General features: G+C 40.9%; 1 protein-coding gene, 2 non-coding genes and 1 pseudogene across 7 annotated transcripts in view; 2 read left to right on the forward strand and 2 right to left on the reverse strand.

Moving 5' to 3' along the window:
- Positions 1–589: 589 nt before the first annotated feature.
- LOC118153261 (U6 spliceosomal RNA) lies at positions 590–696 on the forward strand. The gene has a single exon (XR_004742518.3). It is a non-coding gene; the product is annotated as a U6 spliceosomal RNA (small nuclear RNA).
- Positions 697–2,230: 1,534 nt separating this feature from the next.
- The window catches only part of AFG1L (AFG1 like ATPase), a 251,443-nt gene continuing 236,131 nt past the window's right edge, over positions 2,231–17,542 (forward strand). For 4 of the 5 annotated variants that reach the window (XM_054254317.2, XM_078369902.1, XM_002746932.7 and 1 more), the window contains exon 1: positions 2,231–2,562. Coding sequence is in view for 2 of the 5 variants with exons in the window: in XM_002746932.7 (XP_002746978.3) it covers positions 2,424–2,562 (139 nt within the window). In the remaining 3 variants the exon portion in view is untranslated. The remainder of the gene's footprint in view (positions 2,563–17,542) is intronic. The other variant, XM_078369901.1, reaches the window with a different exon arrangement.
- Positions 9,454–9,515, reverse strand: LOC118153334 (U7 small nuclear RNA). The gene has a single exon (XR_004742577.1). It is a non-coding gene; the product is annotated as a U7 small nuclear RNA (small nuclear RNA).
- Positions 11,710–11,942, reverse strand: LOC103792630 (metallothionein-1X pseudogene; annotated as a pseudogene).

Below are 17,542 nucleotides of genomic sequence, written 5' to 3' on the forward strand. Positions count from 1 at the left end.
TCCATAATTATTGGAATTTCTAATAAATGATAATTTCATTGACCAAGGCAAGTGATTTTTTTGGAGCAAACATAATGAAATCTAAATACTCTCTGAAAGTCTTTTGACATAAGACTTGCACATAAATAAATATGCAAGTCAAGGGATAAACAATCAGATTTTTCAAAAGGTCTTTCACAAAGTGTCACACCAAAAATTAGCAACAAGAGAAAAAAAAATCATAGTATGGAAGAACAGTTTGTCATGTCAGACAGTGGAATTACAGATAGAAGATAAACAGTACATGTAAATTGGCTTATTTTGACATACAATAAAAATATTTTTTTTTTATAAATGATTTGACCAAGTTGGTAGAGATGTCTCTAAATTATTATGCCATGCTACATTTTCTCTTTCTTGTTTCTTTGGAATCCCTCTTCTAGTGTGGATCAACTACCTGACTTCCTGGAACTCTTCTTAGTGTAGTCTTTTCATTTGTTTTCACACAACTGAACTTTCTCCTTTCTCTACTCCAGACTTTCTTGCCTACCTTACTTCACTCTATTCCCTGTTCTTGGAAGGTCTTTATCTCTTAAAAGTTAAGCTTGTAGTGCTCACTTTGGCAGCTCATATGCTAAAATTGGAACGATACAGAGAAGATTAGCATGGCCTCTGTGTAAGGATAACACACAAATACATAAAGCATTCCATATTTTTAAAAATTGAAAAAAAGATAAAACCTTTTAAAGCTTGAGATGTGAGATGGTGTTTGACACCTGTAGTCCCAGCTACTGGGAGGCTGAAGCAGGAGGATCACATAAATTCAGGTGTTCAAGGCTACTATGCACAATGATGGTGTCTGTGAATAGCCATAGCACTTGGGCCTGGGCAACATAGTGAGGCCACTTCTCTTTAAAAAGAAAAAAAGTTGAGCTTGAGCTTTTAGAAGGCCTTTTTGATTTACCAGCCAAACTACTCTTTCACTGACTGCACAACACTGCATTATCTTTATTTTTTATTTAAAAATTGCTGGCCTCGGTGGCTCACGCCTGTAATCCCAGCACTTTGGAAGGCCAAGGCAGGCGGATCATCTGAGGTCAGGAGTTTGAGACCAGCCTGACCAATATGGTGAAACCCCATCTCTTAGTAGGGCATAATGGCACATGCCTATAATCCCAGCTACTCGGGAGGCTGAGTTGGGGGAATCACTTGAACCCGGGAGGCAGAGGTTGCAGTGAGCCGAGATTGTGCCATTGCACTCCAGCCTGGGCAACAAGAGCAAAACTCCATCTCAAAAACAAAACAAAAAACAACTTTATTTTGCCTCTTCCCTCCCTTTCCCTCCTCTCCTCTTCTCTTTTATTTTTGTAAGACAAGAACTTACTCTGTCTCCCAGGCACGAGTGCAGTGGCACAATCCCAACAACTATAGTCTTCACCTCCTGGAGGCAACCCCACCTCAACCTCCCTAGTAACTAGGACTACAGTGTGGAGGCCACCACGCCCAGTTAATTTTTATATTTTTTACAGAGACAGGATCTCACTATGTTGCCCAGACTGGTCTTGAACTCCTGGGCTCAAGTGATTCTCCTGCCTCAGACTCCTAGGCATGAGTCACCTAGTCCGACCTGTATTATCTTTTATGGAATTCTTCATATCTTCTACTGGATTGCCAGCCACTTCTGGACAGCAATTTGTATTCCTAATTTGCTTATCATAGTATCTCAAAGCATTTATTGTTTGATCAAATTAAGGCTGATCAATTAGGAGTTAGTTACCCTTCAGATAGATAAACTGTCCCCTGACTTCTCCATCCACCGACAGTCCATCTTGGGCCCTTGGCTTTCCCATGCCACTTATACATTCTTTCAAAACATTTGAGTGTGTACCATTTATGTTATTCAAATACGAAACGGGAAAGCGGTAGGCGCACATTTCAGTACTCCGTCAAAGATGAGTTTTGGACGCTAGAGGCAAAATAAAAAATGGGCCTACCATTTAGGGAGGTGTGACGAAGTGGCATGACTATTCCGTTAAAACCTGAAGGCCAATTGGGTCACCTCCATTTTATTCAGGTTTCGGAATCTCGGTCATGTGAGCTAACTTAAAAGGCTTAAGAGTTACTTGCCTACCCGTCATAATCACTTCCCAATTCCTTGAAAACTTTGGGTGCCTCCAGCTGCCCAGACTAGAGCTGCCCGTTCCGCCCCGCCCCGCCCCACTGCATGCTGGGAGTCGTAGTCCCGGATGGCAGCGCCCGGAAGGACGGGAGGGGCACCGGAATGCAGCCCGCCCACCTGGCTACTGGAGGTCACTCTCCCTAATAAATCCGTTGGTTCTTTCGGGTGGAGACTTCAGCGTGCACAGCGGGATTTGACTTTGCCACCGTCTCTCTTCTGGATTTCAATAAAGTTTTCCTCTTCCTCTCCTCGTACGAAGCTCAAGATGGCGGCCTCCTGGTCGCTCTTGGTTACCCTGCGCCCTTTAGCACAGAGCCCCCTGAGAGGGAGATGTGTTGGGTGCGGGGCCTGGGCCGCCGCTCTCGCTCCTTTGGCCACCGCCCCTGGAAAGCCCCTTTGGAAAGGTCAGTGATTGTGCCACGAGTAGGCCGAGCCGACTACACATGAGTGGAGAAGCTTCTGGGGTCACCTTCCCTGTCCAGTCTGCCTCAGGTGCCTCCTGCTTTCACGAAGCTAAGGGCTCCTCGAGAGGAGTTCCCATTTCTCGTGACCTTTTATACTGTCTGTGAATGAGCCTTGAGCACTGAGGGAAAGGACCTGAGTGTCTTTCATTTTGAGGGTCAGAGGTCGACTCAGAGTTTGTTCCCCCTAGGACGTTTAGAGAGCTGAGCCCAGGTGTGGGAGTGCCTGGCTTGAAGTGATGCAGGTGTGGGGTTGGGGACTAACTCTGGGGACCCCTACCCTCTGCGTTTCCCACGCTCTCGGGGCTGGTGACTGACGGGCATTGGAGTACGAGCCGCTCGTGGGACCTCTCCAGGCCCCGCTGTCTTTCGTGATTCTTGGAAGGAAAGCCCGCAAACATCAGATTGAAGGATCGATTGATTCTTGGTGTTCTTTTCAAGTCGCTAGAGGCTTCAGTGAGATGCATTTTGTCACCGGGCTTTCTTTCTGCATTCCTTCATTCAGTTGTTTTATGTTCATGAATGAATGTATGTTCTGAGTAACCAAGCCAAGAGTGCCAGTTTTACTGCTCAATTCATATACTCACACCAAACTCCACGTTTTTCAAAGGCAAGGACATTGTGTCATTGTTTCCTAAGCACTTAGCGCAATGATTGGTACCTGATATGCAAATATGATTTTTGAATGAATGAATGAAATTATTCTCATTGTCTCCCTCATCCACATACTTGTTTTCCTTTTTCTCAAATCCAAGCAACCCCTGTAATATACCTTAATAGATTGATAGACCTTAATAAAGTATATGCCTTAATAAATAGAATCTTATTGATTATTTAAGCTAAAAATATGAGTCTTTGACCCTTATCATCAATGCAGTTGAAATTAATACTAGTACTATGATTAGGCCACCTTATGTTTTTCTGCAAAGATTAGCATAATGTGCTTAGTATAATGGAATAGTCTCCACATAGTGGGTAGCCCTGATATGTTGGAATAGTTGTTAAATAAATAAGGCCACTGGAGGTGGCTCATGCCTGTAATTTCAGCACTTTGGGAGGCCGAGGCGGGTGGATCACAAGGTCAGGAGTTTGAGACCAGCCTGGCTAACATGGTGAAACCCCCATCTCTATTAAAAATATAAAAATTAGCTGGTCGTGGTGGCATGCACCTGTAATCCCAGCTACTCGGGAGGTTGAAGCAGGAGAATTGCTTCAATCTGCGAGGTAGAGATTGCAGTGAGCTGAGATTGCACCATTCATTGCACTCCAGCCTGGGTGACAGAGTGAGATGCTGTCTAAATAAATAAATAAATAAATGTAGGCATAATGGAATATTCTGGTAGTGTAAGATGTGGATTACAGCATAAATTTTATTTTTCATTTTTGGTAGTCAATAAAAGCAAATGGTATAAATTTCAACAGGTGCAAGAAAGAGTATGGCAAAACGTAAGGCTTTCTTCTGTCCCTATCCCTTAGTTGCTTAGTTTTTCTCCTCAGAGGCACTCTCTGATATTAGTTTCTTACATATTTTTTGAGATACATTCTGTGGATGTACAAGCATATACACATATAGATAACTGTATTAAAAAATAGAAGTAGTAACATGCTGTACACTTTGTTTTGTGTATAGAGCAGTTAATTCTGTTAATTGTTAATTTCTTTTTAAATTTAGTATCTTGGCGATCATTCTATATCAATACCATATGAACTTCATATTAATAGAACTGCCTCATATTTTAAGTTTTAAAAATGGTATTCCATTCTATGTATATACCATGATTGATGAAAATTAATTTAACATTTAGAGAGCATCATTATAACATACAAAATTCACTGAATGCTTATTCTGTGTCATACAATATGCTAAGTACTTTCTTCATATATTATCTTATTATTCCTCAGTATCCTCATTTTGGAGATCATGAATCCAAGGTTGCTGGAGATATATGGCTAGTAAGTGTCAGAACTTTTGGATTCAAGTAAAGACTGTGCTACTAATCTATACCCATACTTTCTCCTATACACAAAATTTAGCCAGTTCTGGGTGTGAAGATTTGATGAAAATGCAGTTAGGTTAGCAGTCCATTTAATGGAAATTAAGGATGCTCCCTTCTCTTTTTATTATTTATTTATTTATTTTTTGAGACAGAGTCTCACTCTCTCACTCTGTCGCCCAGCTTCCAGTACAGTGGCATGATCTTGGCTCACTGCAACCTCCATCTCCTGAGTTCAAGCAGTTCTTCCTGCCTCAGCCTCCCAAGTAGCTGGGATCACAGGCGCCCGCCACCATGCCTGGCTAATTTTTGTATTTTTAGTAGAAATGGGGTTTTTACCATGTTAGTCAGGCTGGTCTTGAGCTCCTGACCTTGTGATCCACCCGCCTCGGCCTCCCAAAGTGCTGGGATTACAGGCCTGAACCACCACACCCTGCCTCCATCTTTAAATAAAAGGAAAATTTTAGTTGAAGTTTTGTTCAGTAGTTAGAGTCTGATTTACAAATCTATTTTCTATCCCTTTCCTGATTTTTTTTGGGGGGGAGTAATTTATTGTTTACATTTCTATTTTATCTTCATTTTTCATTTTTTGAAGTCTACTATTTAGTACAATGTAATGTGGCTGGGTAAGGTGGCTCACACCTGTAATCCCAGCACTTTGGGAGGCTGAGGTGGGAAGATTACTTGAGTTCAGGAGTTTGAGACCAGCCCGGGGAACATGGCAAAACCACCTCTCTACAAAAAATACAAAACTTAGCCAGGCATGGTGGTGCACACCAGCTGCTTGGGAGGCTAAGGTGAGAGGGTCATTTGAGCTTGGGAGGTCAAGGCTGTAGTGAACTGAGAGAGATGGCACCACTGCACTCCCAGGCTGAGTGACAGAGTGAGACCGTGTCTCAGAAAAAAAAAAGAAGAAAAAGGAGAAAGAAAAGTGAATGAAAACTGAGTTACAGCTCTTGAATACACCATACTCTTGAAAGGCAGATGGAATTCTGGTAGCCAGCATTTGATGAGTCCTTCTGTGTTCTAGACACTTTGCTAGCAGTTTCTGTTTCATAATTTTCATAAAACCCTATAAACATTGTTGTCTATTTTATGTATGAACAAACAGGGATGGTTACACAACTCAAATTTTAAACACAGGCATTTTTGCTTCAGAGTCATAAACTACTAGCTTTTTAATGTAACAATGAACATTAATAACATATTATACCATGATATAAGCCTATTTGAAGTATTATAAGACTACAGAAGAGGAAGTAACTCTGCTTGGAGAGAGGAAGATTTTTTATTTTCAGCAAAAGTGTGGATGTGAGCTGTACCTGGCCCTCATTGGTTTATGGTCTCTGATAGAGTAGCTAGAGATGAAGCTGGAAAAGCGGGCTGATCTGGTTGAGAAGAGTCCCTTAACACTATGTGAAGATGTCTAAGCTCAGTGGGACGCTAGTGGTGGGTGTTTCTCAGGAATAGAAGTGATCAGATCTGTTTTAGCACAATTGTTCTTGTGGTCACCTGAAAAATAGATCAGAAATGCCTGGATGGGAGAATATTGGAAGCTGGGTGATTATTTAGGAGGAAGTTGACGTAGTTGGAGTGTTAGGGAGTGGTTTAGGACCTGAATTACTGCTGTGGTGAAGGAGAGTAGGGCAGCGGAAGACAGAGAATTCAGAGACACTTCTCTGATAGACTTAACATTCTTGACCCGGTTTGGTGCCTCATGCCTGTAATCCTAGCACTTTGGGAGGTGGAGATGGGTGGATCACCTGAGGTCAGGAGTTGGAGACCAGCCTGGCCAACATGGTAAATAAAGCCCCATCTCTACTAAAAATACAAAAATTAGCTGGGTGTGGTGGTGTATGCCTGTAATCCCAGCTACTAGGGAGTCTGAGGCAGGAGAATTGCTGAACCCAGGAGGTGGAGGTTGCAGTGAGCCAAGATCATACGACTACACTCCAGCCTGGGTGACTGTCTCAAAAACAAAAACAAACAAAAAAAGAATTAACATACTTGGGGCAGACAAGGAAAGGGAGGAGTGAAGATAAATTGAGGTTTCCTATTGCAGTTGAAATAATGACATAATAAGTAAAAAGTAAAACAATGCCCGACTTGGTGGCTTATGCCTGTAATCCCAGCACTTTGGGAGGCCAAGGCAGGCGGATCACGAAGTCAGGAGTGACCAACATGGTGAAACCCTGTCTCCACTAAAAGTACAAAAATTAGGTGGGTGTGGTGGCGCCTGTAATCCCAGCTACTCAGGAGGCTGAGGCAGGAGAATCTCTTGAGCCCAGGAGAATAGCTTAAGCCCAGGAGGTTGTGGTGAGCCAAGATCATGCCACTATACTCCAGCCTGGGGGACAGAGCGAGACTCTATCTCAAAAAAAAAAAAAAAAAAAAAAGTAAAACAATAAAAAAGCAATTTAGGTTTCTGAGTTTGGGCAATTTAACCAAAAGAAACGGAAGAAAATGGTAGGGCCAAAGGATTTTAGAGGGAGATTCACTTTGGGGCTTGATGTATTTGAGGCATTTATTACGGTTCCAGGTAAGTAAGTCTAGTTAGTTGTAGGACACTTGAGGATCTGAGACTAAGAAAGAAAATATGCGGTATTGGGAGCCATGAGAATAGAAGAATGAGCCTAAGAATTTATTTGTAGGTTGAAAAGAGCCTGTGGCTTGTGCTTGTAATCCCAGCTATTCATGAGGCCAAGGCAGGAGGATCGTTGAGGCTAGGAGTTGGAGACAAGCCTAGGCAACGTAACAAGACCCTGTCTCTTAAAAAAGAAGAGAAAAGAAAAGCAAAAGCTGAGGGCTAGTACTTGAGAAAACTTGACATTTTGTGAGCAGAAGAAGGGGGCCTCACAGAATGGTCTTTGGGAGACTAGGAGAGAAGCCAGGGAGGGAAATGTTTATAGGTTTTCTAAAACCTAAAAATTAGCATATCTGAAATTCTATCTTCTTTAAGCTAGCCTTAGAAATTAAATTTATTTAATAGAAGCCAGGTAATATGAGGATCACATCTTGTGATTTCTTTTCATTATGCTGACAATATCATAATATTGTATTTTTAGGTTTTTTTTTTTTTGAGGTGAAGTTTTGCTCTTGTTGCCAGGCTAGAGTGCAGTGGTGCTGTCTCAGCTCACTGCATCCTCCTCCTCCCAGGTTCAAGTGATTCTTCTGCCTCAACCTCCTAAGTAATTGAGACTACAGGCATGTACCACCACTGCCCAGCTAATTTTTTTGTATTTTTAGTAGAGACAGGGTTTCACTATGTTGGCCAGGCTAGTCTTGAACTCCTATCTCAGGTGATCTGCCCAAAAAGATCTCCCAAAGTGCTGGGATTACAGGTGGGAGCCACCATGCCCCACCCCCCATTAGGTATTAATGTGAGTAGAACTAACCCCCTTCAGCCATGTGAATTGGTATGTTATGTTATTTATTTATATTTTGTTTTTCTTTTACATGGGTTTGCTTGTCAAGGTATAATTTATTAGTAGTACATATTACTAGTGAAGAAAATAGTCTTTGGATTTACTTTCTGTTTCCCTTGATACTCACTGGTTATAGCATTTGAACTTTTTATTATCCAATTAGATGAATATCTTTATGTGAAACTTTTTTCATGTTTCTTGGGTTTTTGTTAATATTTATTATATTAGAAAAGAAAGTCATGCCTATTCCTGAGACTCATTATCTTTATGATAATGGAGAGTTTTGTAGATTGTTATTTTTTTACAGCATAGCATAGCTTATTACTTAGGCATAGCTAGTATCCTAGATGTAGTTCTGGGGTGGAGGGAGGAGGAGGTATAGTAGGATGTGCCCAAAAGTAGAACTGAAAAAGAAATTCAGAGGCCCAGAATGGATTATTGATTTACTATAGATTAGTACTGCTTTATACTTCAAGAGCTTTATTCTCTTTGTTTAAGTAAATGATGAATATTTAAATAGGATATGGCTACTTTTGGATTTGTCTTTTCACAAGACAAATCCAAATGTGATATTTTACCCAGCCCTTATTCAAGATGGAGTTGCTCTGGTTAAATCGCGGATGACATTTCCCCCGCACTGAAATAATAGATGTCAAGGGTCCAGAAATTGGAAGTTCACCCTAGGACCCAGTTCAGTGATATACTTCATAAATTCTCTGACAAAAAAGTCATTTAGGGCCGGGCGCCATGGCTCACACCTATAATCCCAGCACTCTGGGAGGCCGAGGTGGGTGGATTACCTGAGGCCAGGAGTTCAAGACCAGCCTGGCCAACATGGTGAAATCCCATCACTATTAAAAAGACAAAATTAGCCAGGTGTCATGGCACATGCCTGTAATTCCAGCTACTCGGGAAACTAAGGCAGGAGAATCACTTGAACCTGGGAGGCGGGGGTTGCAGTGAGCTGAGACTGTACCATTGCACTCCAGCCTGGGCAACAAGAGTGAGACTCTGTCTCAAAAGTAAACAAAAACAAAAAGTCATTTAGCTTCTGCTTGAGTATATTCTTTTTCTTTCTTTCTTTCTTTTTTTTTTTGAGACAGAATCTCACTCTTTTGCTCAGGCTAGACTGCAGTGATGTGATCTTGGCTCACTGTAACCTCTGCCTCCCGGGTCCAAGGGATTCTCCTGCCTCAGCCTCCTGGGTAGCTGGGACTGCAGGTGCATACTACCACGCCCAGCTAATTTTTGTATTTTTAGGGTTTTACCATGTTGGCCAGGGTGGTCTCAATCTCATGACCTTGTGATCCGCCTGCCTTGGCCTCCCAAAGTGCTGGGATTATAGGCATGAGCCACCACGCCTGGCCTTAACACTTGTTATCTTAGGCCATCATGTCTTTCTTCTTTTTCTTTTTTTGGACTTTCGAGTAAAAACTGGGAAGCCTGCTAGACAAATTCTGAAAGAGCTGTAACACTGCCATGATATCTTTCTCTGACATATGATTAAGATTTGTCCTAACTTCTCTCTTTTGAAAATATTTTAAAATTTTATTTTATTATTATTTGTTCACTTTATTTTATAAACAGGGTCTCACTCTGTCACCCATGCTGCCATGTGGTGGTGCAATCCTGTGGTGTGATTCATTGCAGCCAGGAACTCCAGGACTGAAGTGAGCCTCCCATGTGTAGCTAGGACTATCACACTCTACTGAATTTTTTTTTTTTTGTAGAAATGGGGACTTGCTATGTTGCCTGGGCTGGTCTTGAATTTTGTGAGTTATTTTTTATTTTTATTTTTTAAGTGAAAGCAAATTTATTAAGAAAGTAAAGGAATGAAAAATGGCTACCCCATAGACAAGGCAGCCCCAAGGGATGCTGGTTGCCCATTTTTATGGTTATTTATTGATTATATGTTAAACAAAGGGTGGCTTATTTATACCTCCCCTTTTTAGATCATGTAGGGTAACTTTAGACCATATAGGGTAACATTGGCATGGCATTTGTAAACTGTTGTGGTGCTGGTGGGAGTGTAGCAATGAGGACAACCTGAGGTCACTCTCATTGTCATCTTGGTTTTGCTAGGTTTTGGCTGGCTTCTTTACTGCAGGTTGTTTTATCAGCAAGGTCTTTGTGACTTGTATCTTGTGCCAACCTCCTGTTTCATCCTGTGATTAATAATGCCTTAACCTCCTGGGAATGCAGCCCCCAAGGCCTCAGACTTATTTTACCCAGCCCTTATTCAAGATGGAGTTGCTCTGGTTAAAATGCCGCTGACATTTCCTCCACTCCCTTTTACAAGGGAACCCTTATTCCTAAGGGTTGAAGAGAAACAAAGATCCATCTTCTGCAACTTCTTCAGGCTGAATAGGCGTGATGATATTGCTGGCTAACTATTAGGGTCTTTTGTATTCAGGGTAGAAAGAAGCTCAGTCAGAAAGCGTTGGTATGGCAAGGGCCATTCATAACTCTTGAGTTTTGACAAAAGGTGATATCTGGAAGATTAATAACTGTTCAGTTTAAGAGAACATTGAGTAAGCTTATCCTGCATTCCTACATAAACAGTACTATAGCAGTATATTCCACAACAGTAAGGCAAAATAAGTAAATTATCCCAAGCAAATGAACTTAGAAGGCTTTCCATGAACTTGGCAACTGGTGGAACCAAGCTGATGTGAGGTTGCTAGCTGACTCCAGTATGTGCCCAGGATTAGAGTATTGATCCAGATTTTTACATTATCCATTCTTCTTGTTTATTCTGAGCAGCAACCGGAGATCACTGGTTGATTTATAAGAATAAGCAGAGTCAGTCTAAACCGCAGAAAAAAATTTAAAAACAACTGATGAGACTCGATTTTTTTTTTTTTTTTTTAAATGGAGCCTCCTTGTGTTGCCCAGGCTGAAGTACAATGGCATGATCTTGGCTCACTGCAACCTCTATCTCCCACGTTCAAGTGATTCTCCTGCCCCAGCCTCTGGAGTAGCTGAGATTACAGGTGCCCATCACCATACCTGTCTAATTTTTGTATTTTTAGTAGAGATGGGGTTTCACCATGTTGGTCGGGCTGGTCTTGAACTCCTGACCTCAGGTGATCTACCTGCTTCAGCCTTCCAAAGTGCGGGGATTACAGGCATGAGCCATTGCTCCCAGCCCGAGACTAGAATTTAGTAACAGGTATACCATAGTTCTTGAAACATAATTTCTCTCTCCAGTCTCCCATTTTTACTAAAGACAAATTATGGAAGACCGATTTGCTTTATTGTAGTTGGCCTGATATTTGTATAAAGTGCAGCAAAAATAATTATTTCTCACATAGACTTTTGAAACTGACTTTGTTGGAACTCTGTTCCATAGAAGGAATCTCAGATAAGACTTTTTTTAAAAGTTGAGCCCAGCCATGGGTTTGTACCCTCAAATACCTATGAGTTGAGTAAATACCTCTTCTCTTGAGGTTTGGGGCTCCTAGGCCTGTACTGTACTTCTTTACTTACCAAAGATCAGAAACCCTCTGCAGGGACTGTGTAGACAAGATATGAGGCCAGTTTCCAAAGGGGCTTTTTTTTTAGTCTAGATGAGTTTATTGCCATTTATGTTTCATAGAAAAAAAAATGTAGCAAAATCCAGGTTTATACAGGTTGCTGTATTTACATCTGGGAGCAGGGCTGTCCCAGCATCAGATACAGCAGCTGCACTTGCCCAATTTCCCTTTGCAGATGCAGCCCTGGGCACACTTGACACAGCCCTCAGGGCAGCAGGAGCAGCAGCTCTTCTTGCAGGAGGTGTATTTGCACTCTTTCCATTTGCAGGAGCTGGCACAGCCACAGGAGCCCCTGGGCGAGCAGGAGCAGTTGGGGTCCGTTTCCAGGCAAGGAGAAACTGGAGTTCCCAATGGAGAAGCAAACATGCTGTGGCACAGATGAAATGCATGATCCAAAGGGGATTTTATTGGCTCTATAAGTCAAGTTTGATTCCTTAAAGGAAAGCACACTATTCCAGTCAAAACCTTGGTAAAATAACGAGTTTCTCCAATTGTGCCCTGTTACAAATGGAAACAGATTCTTATTGCACTTATGCCAATAACTATTGTCATAAGTTAAGATACTCACTAATAGTGTTCAAGTTCTGGAGAAATCAGGTAGAAAGAAACAAATATACTCCAAATTTTGTTTACAGGAATATACTCAATTGTTAAAAGCTGTCAATAGCTCAGAAGAAAAGTTTCCTTGACTCTGGAAAACGGAGTTTTGCTCTGTCATCCAGGCTGGAGTGTAGTGGTGTGATCTCAATTCCCTGCAACCTCTGCCTCCCAGGTTCATGCAATTCTTGTTCTTTGGCCTCCTGAGTAGCTGGGATTACAGGTGTGAGCTGCCACACCTGGCTAATTTTTGTATTTTTAGTAGAGATGGGTTTTGCCCTGTTGGCCTGGCTGGTCTTGAACTTCTGACCTCAAGCAATCTGTCTGCCTCAGCCTCCCAAAGAGTTGGAATTACAGGCATGAGCCACCACACCTGGCTTTTTTTTTTTTAATTAGAGACACAGTCTCACTATATTGCATGTTGCATGCCCTGGTTTGGAAATCCTGGGCTCAAGCTATCCTCCTGCCTTGGCCTCCCAAAGTGTTAAGATTATAGGCATGAGCTACCATGCCCAGCCTGGTCTCTAATTTGAGCTCAAGTGATCCTCCAACCCCAGCCTCCAGTAGTAGACTTTAGATATGCGCCACCCACCTAGCTCTATCTCCTGTCCTAAAAGCATTACAGATGCTAGCTCTTCCTGCTGTCTTTTGCCTCCCTTGCCTAAGATTCTCTATTGAGGACCGTTTCTTCTCCTTGCCTGGAGATACTTTAATTTCCAGAATCTCTTTCATAACCTCCTTTTACCATCCTGCTTATTCGTCTTATTTCTTCTCTTCATTGCTACCATCCCAGAAGCTACTCTGTCAACATGTTATCTATCCATACTCTTGACCAGGTGGCAGTTTCAACAAGTTTTAAAGCCTGAACATCTACTACTTCTTTATATTTGTTCCTCCATTTCTTCATAATATAATTGATATCCTAAATGCAACTCCTACAGATTCCATTTTGAAATTCTCCTTTATATATGTGTGTGTATAAAATTTAAACTAACATAACAAATAAATGGGTTTAAAAATCTTTTGAAAAAAATTAGATCCCTTGGATGTCTTTATTGAATAGTATGTGAACAGGGTGAATATTAAGGAGTTACTCAGTATTCTGGGCCATGCCTATAATTACTTCAGAATAGCTTTATTCAGGTTTTTAGGCATTATTTTACTGATTTGTTATCATGAAATTTAAAGTACTATTTTTTTTTCCTTTTGTGAAGTTATACACGTTGGCACATTTAAGATTAGCTTCTGAAGGAAAAGAATGATAACCACCAAGCATTTAGTGTTAATTTTCATAATTTTTCTATTTAAATCAAAAGCACCCTTTTAAAGCTCCTAACTCAGCCTTTATAAATAAAGTAAATCATCTTGCAGTGCACTTCTTGATGATGGCTTATGTTGTTTTTCTAAAGAAAGAGTTTAATTAAGATTTGATTTTCTTCTATTCTGTGCTTTGTTTATTCATCACAGAATGAAACCTAAGTCTTTAATGTCAATGGTAAGTCTGACTTTTTGGGTCATTGATGACCATTGAGGTCTTCAAAAAAAACAGCTGAATATTTATCTTTTGGGTATGATTAGAACATAATCTAGCATAAAACAGGCTGCCGGTGACCTTAGCATGGGCTTCTGTCATTGCAGGGAAACAGTTCTGGTCAGTGGCCAGTATTTACACTTTGTTAAAATCAACGCAAATGTACAAATAACTCATGAATAATTGTGAACACAGTATTTAAATGGATATTTAATAAATATGCATTAAAAATCTAATTACAGTAATGAAGTTTACAGCTGAAATTTTAATCCAGCCCTTTAGAAATATTAAACTGCTTTTCCTGATTGTGCATTTTTCTCATAGCAGTTGGGTAAACATTTTAAACTGGAAATCTGAATTCCTTATATAGTTTTGATTTCATTTAACTAAGCATGTGTTCTTTTTGGCAACCCTCCTCTTTCTCTTTGTGAAGAAGTGAAGCTCCTTTATTCCATAACTGTTACTTTGAAGCATTTTGATCAGTTCTGTTTTAGGAATGGTAAACATATGGGATACCAGATGACTAATAAAACCTGATCGGGAAAAGACTAGATTGCGATTTTGGTTTCATTCTGCAGTAATGGATCAATCATTTGATTTGGTATTTCCATTTCTCATCTGTAGAATGGGATTACTTTTCCTAACTCTACCTTCCTTGTGGGTCATTTATGAGACTCAAAGAAGGTTATTATGTGAGAAAGTCTTTTGAAAATTGTAAGAAGTGTTACATACATGTATGTAATTGAAATATTAATAATGAAGTGGTAGAGGTGGTAGATTCTAGTCAGTGAGTAGAAATGGAATAAACTCAACTTTATACAAAATTTCTAGAGCCATCTTAATTCTGGAGAGGCTCATTTATATTAACAATAGCCAAGGGCCTAGTCTGAATTTAGTGCTTTGAATTTTAGAAAATGCAGTTTTGATTTTTCTGAGATTGTGCAATGGGTCTCTGTAGATAACCAGGTGTAGTTTTTGTTCTCCTGGACTTAACTACTTTTCATCTGGATACTCTGAACACCTAGAGGTTCTCAGAAATTATGAATTACCTCTTTTTTGAGGCAGGGTCTTGCTCTGTTACCTGGGCTGGAGTGCAGTGGCATGATCATGGCTCACTGCAGCCTCAACCTCCTGGGCTCAGGTGAGCCTTCTGACTCAGCCTCCCCAATAGCTGGGACCTTAGGCATGAGCCACCACAATTATGCCTGGCTAATTTTTATATATTTTTTTTTCTTGAAGCTCTAAATCTACTTTATAATTTATTTATTTATTTTTGATAGAGACAAAGTTTCAGCATGTTGCCCAGGCAGGTCTCAAACTTCTGGGCTCAAGCAGTGTGCCTGCCTCAGCCTCCCAAATTGCTGGGATTACAGTTGTGAGCTACTACACCAGGCCATAAATTACTTCTTTTGCCATTATGTTTCAAAGAAAGCTGTTAAAATTTGATTTATACTATGCAGGTAAACTATCTTCATTTAGTAAGAAATGGATACTGGTTTTAAAAGGAACTGGAGTGATTGAATTATTTGCTGTGCAGCAAGATCTAAAGATGGCTGTTTTTTTTTTGTTTATTTGTTTTGTTTTTTGAGACGAAGTCTTGCTCTGTTACCCAAACTAAAGTACAGTGGCGTGATCTTGGCTCACTGCAACCTCCACCTCCTGGGTTCAAGCAATTCTTCTGCCTCCGTCTCCTGAGTAGCTGGGACTACAGGCACCTGTCACCACGCCTGTCTGATTTTCATATTTGTAGTAGAGATGGGGTTTCACCATATTGGCCAGGCTAGTCTTGAACTCCTGACCTCAGGTGATCCACCCACTTCGTCCTCCCAAAGTGCTAGGTTTGCAGATGTGAGCCACTGTGCCCAGCCTCAAGATGGCATTTTATAGAATCATGGAGTATTAGTGCTACAGAAGGCCTCTGGGCCATATAGTCAGTGTTAGACATGTAACTTCTGCCTTAACTGCTTCTTTTTGAGGCATCCTGTTGATTTTTGGGTAGCTTTAATTTTGAGAAAACGCCAAGTAGGCTGAAATTTGAGAGTTTCTGTAAACTCTCCCTATTCATCTTGACTCTTTCCTCAGGTGTAGTATATGTAACACTAATCCTGATTCCATGTGTGAGACAGCCCTTTTAACATATCAAGACTGAAAATATTTCATTCATTTATTTACTCATTTACACATTCATTTATCAAATTATTGGGTGCCGCTTTGTCCCAATTTATTTAATCACCTTTAAAATATTAAAGGCTTATTATATTCTCCTATTCATTCATTTCCCACGTACTTCTTGCTGCCATCCATATGCTGGGATGTTGTATGCTAAGTGTCTTGTTAATGTCAGCAGTCTTTTGTGCTATCGGTCAAGTCTCACAACATAGTTTCTAGATCCTTGAACTCCTTCCCTTCTTGAGATTACTATCTACTTTCTGAATGACACTCTGAAAGTATGGCCCCCAAATTACAATATATTCCTTTAAATATGGTCAGCCTAGAGCCCTGTTGTAGGTTACCTTTTGTGTGTCCTGTTGCACTAACTTTTAGTGGTCAGGTCACATTCATATTTCACTTGTGACTCTTGGAGTTATTAAACCAGGTCTCTTTAGTTTGTATTTGATTTGTTATTTTTTCTATTTAAAAATAAATTAGGTTGGGCACAGTGGCTCACACCTGCAATCCCAGCACTTTGGGAGGCCAAGGCGGACAGATCACGAGGTCAGGAGTTCGAGACCAGCCTGACCAACATGGTGAAACCCTGTCTCTTCTAAAAATACAAAAATTAGCTGAGCATGGTGGTGTGCACTTGTAATCCCAGCTTCTCAGGAGGTTGAGGCAGGAGAATCGCTTGAACTTGGAAGGAGGAGGTTGCAGTGAGCCGAGATTGTGCCACTGCACTCCAGCCTGAGTGACAGAGTGAGACTCCGTCTCAAAAACGATAAAAACCAAACAAGAACAATTTTTTCCTGTGCATATAAACTGACTTTCTATACCACAATTTTTTAAATCTTTTTTTTTTTTTTTTTTTTTGAGATGGAGTCTCGCTCTGTTGCCAGGCTCCAGGCTCGTGTGCAATGGCGCAGTCTTGGCTTACTGCAACCTCCGCCTCCCAGGTTCAAGCAATTCTCCTGCCTCAGCCTTCCACGTAGCTGGGACTGCAGGTGTGTGGCACCACGCCCAGCTAATTCTTGTATTTTTTAGTAGAGATGTGGTTTCACCATGTTGGCCAGGATGGTCTCAATCTCCTGAGCTCGTGATCTGCTCGCCTCAGCCTCCCAAAGTTATATCACAATTTTTAAATCCAATCTACAATTTTAAACATTGGGATTGTTTCCAATTTTTGTCTACTATTTATAGTACTGCTCTGAATATGTTTCTACATATATTTGGTATATGTATGTATGCTATCTGTTGGGCAGATACCAAAGAATAGAATTGCTGGATCAGGCCAGGTGTGGTGGCTCACGCCTGTAATCCCAGCATTTTGGGAGGCCGATGTGGATGAATCACAAGCTCAGGAGATCAAGATTCTGGCCAACATGGTGAAATCCTGTTTCTACTAAAATAGAAAAGATTAGCTGGCATGGTGATGCATGTCTGTAGTCCCAGCTACGTGAGAGGCTGAGGCAGGGGAATCACTTGAACCCGGGAGACTGAGGTTGCAATGAGCCGAGATTGCGCCACTGCACTCCAGACTGGCAACAAACAGAGCAAGACTCCGTCTCAAAAAAAAAAAAAAAAGATTTGCTGGAACATATTTTATACATTTGTGCAGCTTTAGTAGACAAGACCAGTTTTCTAAAATGGTTATATCAATGTATATTTCCATTTCAATACGGGATT

Source organism: Callithrix jacchus, chromosome 4 (genome assembly GCF_049354715.1).
Source record: "Callithrix jacchus isolate 240 chromosome 4, calJac240_pri, whole genome shotgun sequence".
In the NCBI taxonomy this organism is placed as follows: domain Eukaryota; kingdom Metazoa; phylum Chordata; class Mammalia; order Primates; family Cebidae; genus Callithrix; species Callithrix jacchus.